This window comes from Carassius auratus, chromosome 49, assembly GCF_003368295.1.
Source record: "Carassius auratus strain Wakin chromosome 49, ASM336829v1, whole genome shotgun sequence".
Classification (NCBI taxonomy): Eukaryota; Metazoa; Chordata; class Actinopteri; order Cypriniformes; family Cyprinidae; genus Carassius; species Carassius auratus.
Window position 1 is genome coordinate 15555795 of NC_039291.1, and position 12055 is coordinate 15567849.

General features: G+C 38.8%; 1 protein-coding gene across 3 annotated transcripts in view; it reads left to right on the top strand.

Annotated features, from left to right (window-relative positions):
• The first annotated feature begins 4697 nt into the window (after nucleotides 1-4697).
• The window catches only part of cdh19 (cadherin 19, type 2), a 48576-nt gene continuing 41218 nt past the window's right edge, over nucleotides 4698-12055 (top strand). For all 3 annotated transcript variants that reach the window (XM_026238252.1, XM_026238253.1, XM_026238254.1), the window contains exon 1: nucleotides 4698-8286. In XM_026238252.1, coding sequence (XP_026094037.1) covers nucleotides 8211-8286 — 76 coding nt within the window. In that variant the 5' untranslated portion in view covers nucleotides 4698-8210. The remainder of the gene's footprint in view (nucleotides 8287-12055) is intronic.

Below are 12055 nucleotides of genomic sequence, written 5' to 3' on the forward strand. Positions count from 1 at the left end.
TTAATGAAGACTATGATGAAAAATGTTTGTTGAAAAGCTTTTTTCCCATGACAAAGATGAGATGAGAACGAGATGAAAATAAGGTAAAATATAGCTGCAAGCAGCAATTACGGGGCCAAGCACTGCAACGGCAAATGTAAGAGCTAAGCATGGCAAGGAGCATCACACCAAATGCATTAATGAACAATAACAGCAATTTTAGGATTATTGTAATTGAAATGGCTAAAAAAAATAGCTCTACTAGCATGATTACTTGGCTTATCAAGTTTTACCAATAGGTGGCACTGTTATAAAATCAATTTGGTGTACTCTGTGTTACTTTGCAATGACACACACAAAGTTTGGTGTTAATATGCCAAAGCATTTCAGAGATACAGCCTCAAGTGTCATTTTCTCATTGTGCCTCAACTTCGTCGCTGTGGTATGCAAAAACGGTTTTGTCTATCGACACAAAATCCATAACTTTGTTTCAGCATAGTCTGAAGATCAATTGATTCGAATTTGGTGAAAATCGGACCTACGGTTGATGAGGAGTTAGAAAAAGTAGGTTTTCAACATAAATCAAAATGGCGGACCGGAAGTTCAGCTTACTATGGCATATTTGGTATCTATGTTATCGGCATAAGTCAGGGAATATTTTGAGACCAGTTACGTTGCAAAAGATAATGCATTAAAAAGTTATTAGCATTTTTATACCTGTAATTATTCATGGATAATGAATGGTTTATTACTCTTGACCAATAGGTGGCGCTGTTACAAATTCATGTGGCATGGTCAGTGTGAGGTGTGGATGACACATACAAAGTTTGGTGCAAATATGTCAAAGCGTTGCAGATATACAGCCTCAAATGCATTTTGGCTTCGTTGATGCGCTAAATGAAAACCGTTTTGTATATCGACACGAAATCCATAACTTTTTGCCAGCATGGTCTGAAGATGATTCACGTCCAATTTGGTGAAAATCGGACTAACAGTCTAGGAGGAGTTGGAAAAAGTAGGTTTTCAACATTAATCAAAATGGCGGACAGGAAGTATGGCCAATTTTTGCATAATTGGTATCAATGCTCTCGGCATGACCCACAGAATATAGAGAGACCATTTTCATTTTAATAGTGTAATTTATTCAAAAGTTATTATTATTTATTTGATATTTCATTATAACTCTTGGCCACAAGGTGACGCTGCCACCAAACTTTTTGAGTACCTTCAGGGCATGGAGCCGAATATTTTTGTAATTATTTGCGAAACGATACGATGCTGCGTTCAAAAAATACAGCATTTTAAAACATAATTCAAAATGGCCGACGCCTAAAATGGCCGACACAGGAAACTTGGATATTATTCGACTCGACATGACTCACTGAATCTAAAGAGACAAGTTGTGTGATTTTTGGCCAAACCATTCAGAGGTTATAAGCCAAAATATGCAAAATATTTTCTATATCTCCTGACCACTAGGTGGCGCTGTGTCGAAACACTGCAGGTAGTCTCAGGTCATGCTAATTATAACACACACCAAGTTTGGTCTCAATACGCCAAACCGTTGCCGAGATATAGCCTCACGTGTATTTTTGTGTGTTTTTTGTCATATTTTTTCACGTGTCATTCGAGAACGATTAGACGAATCAACTTGAATTCCATAACTTTTAGCCAGCATTGTCTGAAGATGGTCTGAGCCAATTTTCGTGAAAATCGGACAAACAGTCTAGGACGAGTTCGAAAAAGTAGGTTTTTCGAACAATCGAAAATAGCTAAAAAACTAAACCTTGCGATTTTGGAAGTTCATTCGACTTGGCATGAACCAAGGATTCAGAGGAAAAAAGAATTTCCATTTTCTGGCTTACGGATCAAAAGTTATTAGCATACAAACATTGAAAGTTTGGACAAGTGGTGGCGCTAGAGAGTAGGAGTTAGAGACTTAAAACTTGCTACAGTTAACCCCTTACTAGTAACCCCCCTTTTTTTGGCATGGAGACCGAAATTACATACCCAAAATAAAAAGGTTTCTGCTCATGATTCTTTCTGACTAGATACATAATCAACCTTTGTTCACAAAGCTGACACTTTAAAGTTTACTGTTCAGGAATCAGAATCACTCAGACTGTTATGATAATAGAGATATATAAGCTCAAACATAAAAACAAAAAATAAAAATATAAAAAACATATATGTTTTAAATGTATTTAAAAAAATGTGTTGATGTAGGAAATAAGTTTGAAAACACAGTGTAGCTAAGGCCACAAGTCTTCCAAAACTTCATTAAAAATTTCATAATCAAATCTGTAAAACTGTGAATTTTATGAAATATTTTCTAAGGCCATGTCATGTGTGTTTTTAGAGAAGGTTAATCAGATTGATTTATGGCCCTTGTCATCTCTATAAGATCTCACATGTAAACATTCCTGTGCTCTTTGTGTATGTTTCACTGTTGAAAACTGCCCGATTCATTATTCTATTGTTCTCACCAAACGAGTCTTTCACACCTCCGTCAGGTATGACACATTATCCGCATTATTCTTTTATCATTATTCTTTTGTTTTTATTCCACCTTTATTAGCCTTGATTGTGGTTTTTCAGGCTTTACAAAGCAACAAAGCAGCGATCTCACTTCAGTCTCTCTTTGCATTTAGCCCTTATTTATCAAAAGTCTTACTATAAAAATACAACAAAACATTTTCGTACGACCTTACGTGAATTGTTGAGACAAAAACGCATTATGAAGAAGAAAAGCACCTGCTATGAGTAGCATTGGTGCTAACGTTAGCATCAAGCTACATCTGACAGTTTATGAAATTATTAGTACACTTTTACACAAATTTTTACATTTTTACACTTTAAACCCCGATCGAGTGTTTATAATAACTTCCTTTAGCGATCAGGGGTGGAATTTGGTCGTTTACTGTTACATAAAAATATGTTATTTGTAGCCTTTTTCATCGCTGCACAAGTTAGCATTTCCGATGTACATTTTCGATTTTTTTTTATAAAAACGCCCCAGATCTCAAGAAATGCTCATACCAAGCTTTACTATCGTAATCGCGGGTTTATTATTCGGATATTTTGTGTGTACAGAGGTGTTTCAGTGTTGTTTTGGCCAGATAACTACCAGGAAGTGTGCAGGAAGCATGTGACACGATGGGGCGGTGTCCAGATATGACACTCTCAGATTGACATTGGGAAGGCCCAATCGGAGTCTGAGTCACACACAGCACAAGCTGACACCACTGCAAACACATACACAGATCGCTGGGAGAGGCTGTTTATCATCTGATCGCGTAAATCCGTGGAAAATGAATAGAAATGACGATTCTGTCTGAAGAAATATGAAGTAAACATCAGTAAATATATCCATATATCTCCGCAGATATGCATCTTTGGTCTATAAATCCTTATTGATGCTGTTCAGTGAGTCTATGTGAACACAAATAAACCGCTGCTGACGTGACTGAATATGAGTGAGTGGTGAATTTCTATTCAAAATGTGGCATAATACGGATTTATTATTTTGCACTCCTGACATAAATCACTAAATATCTGTCACTGCAACAATGTTTTATCAAAATATTGGTCAAATATCGAAGCTAGAGTCTTTAAACTTTCAATTGATGCACAGTTTGTCCAGATGAAGACAGTGATGTTTAATGTGCTGTGAAAGTGAAACAATAATAAACTGGGGCCGTCGGCGATGTTTGCACGTAATTAATGATGGGACTGTCCTCTATCAGTGTGCCAAATTATACAACTTTCCCGCAATTGGTTCTATGGGCTGCCATAGACTTGCGGCGGAAGAAGAAGAATAATAACGCCAACGATTACAATAGGTGCCTATGCACCTTCGGTGCTTGGCCCCTAATAAACGATAACTAAGACTATATCAACTAGCAATTTTGTTGACAACATAAGACCAGACTAAAATGTATTAAAAAATCAAGAAATCTCTATTTTTTTCATCAAAAAGGGCAGACTGTAACACAGTTTGTAGGAAGAAGGAGGCGGGAACCAGTGAACATTTAAATAAAACTTGAATAAAGTAAACACAAACAGCATGACGGCCCCTTGCAGATGACTGTCAGAAACAGAAACAAAACACAAAATAAAATCCAGGCCTGGTCCTCTCTCTTCCTTCACTGTCGCTACTCCTCCTTTTAACCTTCCGGAGCTCCTCCGTGGAACTCAAGGCTGTGAGTGGTGCAGGTGTAGCTAATTTTCAATTATTCGCTACGTTCCTGTTTCTCTCGGCACCGCCCCACTCATCACATAGACAAAGGCTGCATCCGAAAACTGAAAAATGCTGCCTTCGGAGGACGCATTCCAAGGTAGGAAGACATCAAGGCACGTCCGAAATCAATGTCAGCTTCATTTCCTGTCTCCTGAGATGCCTTCATCTGGTCGGTTTTTGAAGGCAGCATAGATGTATCCTTCACTGCCTTTGATATCCCACAATCCTGTGGGTTCCATTCTGTGACCGTTAAGCCAAAAAATAAAGATGGCGTCTGAAGTTGCGATCGGTGGTCAGTTTGTGTGTAAATGTATGTTTCTGAACAACGTTTTCCACTTTTATGTCATTTCTAGCAATAAGTTAATATTGCAGTAATGAAATATCCACTTAGTTATCACCAAAGCTCTCTATATTTTGCTGTAGATCATTAAACCATTACTCCGCCTCAGAAGCCTGTCCGAAATCCGTTTCATGAAGTGCCTCTGGGCAAAAACGCTGCCTGCAAAGTCATTGCCTGATTAGACAGCAAGGCAGCAAGTCACCTGCCTAAGTTTTCGGATGCAGCCAAAATGTTATTGCAGGCTGCTCTACAGGCTTCTACCACGCGAGCTTTCATGAGTGCTGTTGCCAGATATCATAAATTCTAATCCCTGAATCAGAACTTTTCTTATTTATACAATCTGGCAACCATACACATGTGCTTACTCTTCATTGTGGAAGCACCGCCGCTGATGATCTGAATACACCAACAGACAAGCTGGAGTTTATAATTTAAATGAAAGCATCACTCAGCTGGTCTGACTTCTGTCATGAGATCTCGGCTGTATTGTTTGCGATTGTAATTGCTAAATAAATTCACTAACTCAGCCGTTGTTGTTCTAATAGAGATATTAACTATTGCAATTTTGGAATTAGTGGAATTACTAGGAATTTCATAGTTATAATATATTCATTTGTTTTAGCTGTTTTCATAATGTAGACAGAGAGATTGCAAGTCTTTGGTATTTATTTATATAATAGAAAGCCTATAAATCAGTACACTAGATTTGATCAAATACACCATGTGTGTCCATTCTATTGACTTATGCTTACTGGAGAAAGTGCAATATCTGAAATGCAAAAGTAAATTTCTAAAATGGCAACAATCATTATGATTATTATTTTGAGAATATCTCTACCGCAAGGGACTCACAGCCGAATTGCAGTCTGAGCTCACCTGTTCTGACGAGAGGAGAACCCTTGAACAGTTTATTGATCTCTCCATCCGCACTGACAATCTGATGCGAGCATGACGTGTCCCTCGCAACCTTCCCATGCACCCTCGAACAACCACAGTTTCTGCCGAGTCAGAACCCATGCAGATTGGTTAAACTCACCTCACTAATGAAGAAAGAGAGATGAGGATTTGCAATCATCTTTGCCTCTATTGTGGTTTGTCTGGACATCTGAGAGTTCCTGCTCTACTCATTCTACCCCTTGAGGCTTCCCTGCGGTGAGTTTAAATCTCAAATCTACAAACTGCCTAGAAGTTCCATTAACTCTTAAATGTAACAAAATATTTACTAAAACCATAGAACTGATAGATTCAGGGGCTGTAAGAAATTTAATTGACAAAGTTTGCCAATACTCCTAATCTTCCATGTGAATAATGGGTGGCAGTGGCAGCCTTAGATGGATGTCCTTTGTGCTCAGGACAAGTCATATTTGTCACCAAGGATATGTGTCTTCAAACTGGCATACTTCATACTGAAACCATTCGTCTATACAGTATGCCATTGAATCTCCTCAGATTCCCACCATCCTGGGTCTGCCCTGGCTATAGAGACACAATCCTTGGATTTCATAGACAACCAAACAAATTCTTCAATGGTCTGATTCCTGCCAACATAACTGTCTACTTACCACTCAAGCTCATCCTTCTTCATGAACAGTCCAATCTACAGCAAACTCACCTGTGCAGGGATTACGGGCAGTACTTCAGAGACTCATCGATAATCAGCTATACTCCAAGATTGAGAAATGTGAGTTCCACCAGACAGTAACATCATTCATTGGTTACATCATCAGTGCAGAGAAGGTAGCAATGGGTTATAAAAAAAATACAGTCTGTGCTCAACTGGCCTCAACCTATGATTGTAAAGGAACTACAATGATTCTTGGGCTTAGCAAATTTTTACAGACTGTTCATTCATAACTTCAGCACCTCTCACCTCCATGATAAAAGCAAACAGACATCGTCTGCTCTGGTCTTCGTCTGCTACCATGGCATTCTAACAGTTGAAAGAACGTTTCACCACTGCACCCATTCTTCATCATCCTGACCCAGAATTAGAGATCACTGTGGAGGATGATGCATCCATCACCAAGATTGGTGCCATACTCTCTCAGTGACAAGGTAATCCTCTCAGACTCTTCCCTTGTGCCTTTTATTATCGTAAATTCAACTTTGCAGAGCAAAATTATGATGTAGGAGATCAGGAACTTCTAGCCAAGAAGGCAGTCTTGGAAGAATGGCATCACTAGTTGGAGGGGGACAAACTTCCCTTTGCTGTTCTAACGGATCACCAAAACATTGCGTACTTCAGATCAGCCAAACGACTCAACCCACAACAGACAAGATGGTCTCTGTTTTTCACTTATTTAAATTTCCAACTAACATACTGGGCCGTGGGCCATGTAGCAGTGACAGACAAAGGAGCAGAGAGGGATCTGGGCTGTGGAGCAGTGACAGACAATGGAACGGAGGGAGACCTGGGCCATCGACCAGATCCAGACCATTATGTTGCCATGGCAGAGCAGGCCTAGCTGGGAGCCATGGCAGAGAAGAGACATGGACAGAGAGCCACACACCTCAGGAGGTTCTACAGTGGAAGCCACCACCTCTGGAGGTTCTGTAACAGAAGAGTGGAGTGGATTCATGTTCAGGAGAGGACTCAGGAGCAGACTCGTGGACAGGAAAGGTCTCTGGAGCACAGTGTGCAGCCAACATGCTCAAAATAGTGAATGTCATAACAGGAAGCACTGAGGTCAGGGGAATAGTCTCTGTGACAGCCAATCCTGAGACCCTGCGGATGCCAGCTGCTTGCACTGACATCAATGGTGGGTCCATCGTACTGGCAATCAGTCCTAACCCAAGCTCCACATCTGTGGGGGACTCAGGCATGGCGTCCATCTTGGCCGGAGAATAAGGCGTGGCCACCATCTTGTGTGAAGGCCCAGGTATGACATAAGCAGACACCAAATTGGTGGCCATGTTGTAACAAGGTTTCGAAAGATTAGCGTCATGAGAGATGTGACGAGACTCTACAAGCGCAGCTATCTTGTGAAGAGACTCTTCAATGGTGGCCATGTTGTGGAGAATCTCTTTTTTGAGACTGGCATGATGTGAGTAGACTCTGGGGTAGCAGAGAGCATGTAATCAGACTTTGACTTGGTAGACATGATATGAGTAAACTGTGAATTAACTGGCATGTTGTGAGCAGGTCCCGGATTAGCAGGCATGAGATGAGCAGGCATTGGCTTAGCAGGCATGATGTGAGCATGCTTTGGGGAAGTGTCATGTTCCTCCTCCATAAATGGACAGACATTTTAATTAATGTGGGTATTATATTTGTACTTTGAAATTTCTATGCATTGAGTTAGTCAAACCTCTTCAACGGGGAGGTGATAGGGATCGCTATCTTCTTCAACGAGAGGCTTTTTGGATTTACACACTACCAACAGTAACAAAAAATATACGAAAGCCAGCAGAGAAAAGACAGGACAGAAGACAGCTAGGAGCAATTGTAGTGACACTTGATGGAATGATTAAAGAACAGAATCACTGAAGGACTTTTCATAAATGAGAAACAGACAAACAATGGCAGATTCTATGAGAGTAACATTTTGAAAGTGTGTGAAATAATGTGAGTTTGCTTATTACGTTATTAATTCTCTCTCTTCTACAGGAACCACAGTTATCCAGGTGACAGCCACAGATGCTGATGACCCTATGTTTGGGAACAATGCTAAACTCATCTATTCCATCCTGGAAGGGGAGCCCTACTTTTCAGTGGAACCCAAAACAGGTGCAAATCTTACAAATCTTGCAAATACTTAGCAATATGATTTAAACAGCCACACATTAAATTATCTGAATCTCAGTGCATTAAATGCTAAATATAAAAATAAATGGCATTTATGTAAAATAAGACAATCATAAATACAGCACTGTATAGTTATGAGAATGAAGACACTGTGTCACAATGAAGTATTGTAAAACATTTCCATAGTGATGTTATAAAATATACCAGTGGTTACTGTGCTAGTTTAGACACCTGCGGCCTTATTTATCAAATGTGCATATGCACAGATTTGATCTTAAAGTTCGAATATGCAAAAATCCATGGCAATGTTCATATTTTAAAAAACCTTTACCTTAGAAAAGGACTTACCATCAAGTCAGGGTCTGAGCAGGAATACACACTTTTCTCTGTGCAAAGTCAAAGTACTGCAGCTATTTGAACATCTAAGCTGCAATTATAACAAAAGCGGTGTATGTGCAAGCACCGAATTCATCATAAACAACAAAGATGCAGTGTAAGAGATTAATTGTGCAATGCAGTCAGATTTTCTTCTTAACAGAAGTTTTTGCGAGATTAAACTGACCTTTTTAGTTGCCTGATGTTGAGAGTTCTGTATTCGCTTTCTGTACAGTTTAGTACACGTTGTTGTTGTTTTTTTTAATTATTTTATTTTACAAGATAAATGGTGAAGTGTTGATTTACTACTAATGCAAGAAATAGAAAAAACAAAATGCATAAACACATGTCCTGTTTGTGTAGCCTAATAGGCCTATGTCATGCAATTACGGATTTAATCTATTCTATTAAATAACATTGTTAACTTTCTTGATTTATAACATCTGCTGCTTTACTTCTGTCAAGACATCAGCTTTATTTATATAGCTCTTTAAACAAATAAAAGATTGTGTCAAAGCAATTGAACAACACTAATTAGGAAAACAGTGCCAATAATGCAAAATGACAGTTAAAGGCTGTTCATTATTGAATTCAGTGATGTCGTCATTCAGATCAGTTCAGTTTAAATAGTATCTTTGCAATGATTTTGCAATCAAGACAACAATATTGCTGTAAATGAAGTGTCCCCAACTAAGCGAGCCAGAGACGACAGCGGCAAGGAACCAAAACTCCATCTCTGACAGAATGGAGAAAAAACCTTGAGAGAAACTAGGCTAATATTACAGACTAATATTAGCATAGATGCCATTCTTCTAATGATGTAGCAAGTACATTGGTACATAAGTTATGGGGAAAAAATCCTTTAACAGATTTGGATATTAGATGTGTATTAGTGTTATGTGTAAGCCAGGTTAAAGAGATACGATTTTAATCTAGATTTAAACTACAAGATTGTGTCGGCCTCTCGAACAATGTTAGATAGGTTTGATAGGGAGCCAGAGCATTTTGGAATAAGATCTAAGATCGGTCTATAATTAACTAGTTCTTTGGGGTCAAATTGTGTTTTGTTTTGTGTGTGTGTGTGTGTGTTTTATTGATGAGAGGCTTAATAACGGCCAGTTTGAAAGTTTTTGGTACATATTTCAATGACAATGAGGAATTAATAATAGTTAGAAGAGGATCTATGACTTCTAGGAGACTTTTAGGAGCTTAGATTGAATAGGGTCTAACATACATGTTGTTGTATGGAGTGGTTTAGATTATTTAACAAGTGTATACAATTCTTCCTCTCCTATAGTAGAGAATGAGTAGAACTGTTCCTCAGGGGGTCTATAGTGCATTGTCTTATGCAATATTGTAGCTGATGGCTGATTGGTTAAAATTTTATCTCTAATAGTATCAATTTTAGAAGTAAAGTAGTTCATAAAGTCATTACTGCTGTGATGTTGGGAAATGTCAACACTTGTTGAGGCTTTATTTTTCATTAATTTAGCCACTGTAGTGAATAAATACCTGGGGTTATGTTTGTTTTCTTCTAAAAGAGATGAAAAGTTTTATTAAGTTTTACATTACATTAAGTAATTTAAACATTAAGTTTTTAATGTTTTTCTGTAGGATAGGTTACTTTACAGCGCCAAGCAATTCAAAATACCTCTATTCTTGTTTTCCTGCAGGTCTTTCCGGGCTGTTCTCTTTAGGGTGCGAGTGTGCTCATTATACCACGGTGTCAGATTGTTTTCTTAACCTTCCTTAAGGGGAGGGGGGGTGAAATGCTATTTCATGCATACTGAGTTTTTTACACTGTTAAAGAGTTGGATTCCCATGCTAAACATGGACAAAGTTTCAAAAATTAAGTTGTACGTTTGAAGGAGTATTTCTGTTCCAAAAATACTCCTTCCGGTTTGTCACAAGTTTCGGAAAGTTTTTTTCGAGTATGGCTCTGTGTGACGTTAGATGGAGCGGAATTTCCTTATATGGGTCCTGAGGCACTTCTGCCGGAAGAGCGCGCGCTCCCGTATAGCAGAGCACTGAGAGCACAACAGACTTCACTGATCAGAGCGAGAGCGTCACCAAATGTCACAAAAGGAGTGTGTTTTTGGTTGCCAGGGCAAGACAACCCTGCACAGATTACCAAAAGAGAAACAGCATTAAGGGACCAGTGGATGGAGTTTATTTTTACAGAGCATCAACGGAGTTGTGCAAGTGTTTGTGTTTGTTCCCCTGCATTTCGAAGATGCTTGTTTTACAAACAAGGCCCAGTTTGACGCCGGATTTGCACATCGTTTATTTCTTAAGGATAATGCAGTCCCAACGAAAAAGGGTCACGATCGTGTGTTGGAGTTTCAGCCTCTGGATCTGATTCTGGATCATAAATATACGCTGAATCTGACTGTTAGCCATGGTTTGTTTTGGTTGGTTTTGTCCTCACGGTAATGTCACAGCCATGCGCGTAATTTGCAGGGGGGTTACGGGGGTCATGACCCCCCCAAAAATCAGATCCAACTAATATAACCCCCTTAATATCATAACATCATTCAGATTAAAATAATATGAAATATTCAGAATGAATACTTTTGTTCGTTTTCTTTATTAATTTCATTTGCCAGCAAGAAAGATAGTATCATATTTTAAATAATCTGTAGTGTAAATTAGCATGTTACCTTTTACACAAGATAATTATTCATATGCCGCGAGTTTAACCCCCCCAATGGTAGACCCAAAGTTATGCCCTTGGTCACAGCTTCCAAACGCTCTCAACGCAAAAGCCTACTCACGCTCGTGATTCTTTAGCTCCGCCCACATGTCACGCCTCCAGCCGCTCGTGTTTTTCCGGGAAAAATCGGTACAGACTATCTTTCTCTTATGAATATAATAAAACTAAAGACTTTTTGGAGTTATGAAGGATGCCGTACTACTCTATAGGTACTCAAGATTAACAGGATATTGAGTGAAAACGAGCATTTCACCCCCCATTAAGCATAAAGGAGCAACTGTATTTAAAATGCTAGAAAAGTCCATAGAGTCCATAGTTTCTGTTACATCATCAAGTTGTTCTGAGGTTTTGGATATGCTAAGGAATTCAGATACATAAGGAAGATTACTTACAAAGCAGTCTTTTGTGGTAGAAATGATGGTTCTACAATACTTGTAACAAGAAGTAGAATTTACAGTTTTAGCTATATGAAGTTTGCAAAAAACTAAATAATGATCTGAGATATCATCACTTGGCTGCATAATTTCAACACCATCAACATTCATTCCATGTGACAGTATTAAATATAGAGTATGATTACTACAATGACTAGATTAGGGGTATGCAAGAGTGGTCCTAGAGAGCCGCAGTCCTGCACATTCAGCTCCAACCCTGAAAAAAAAA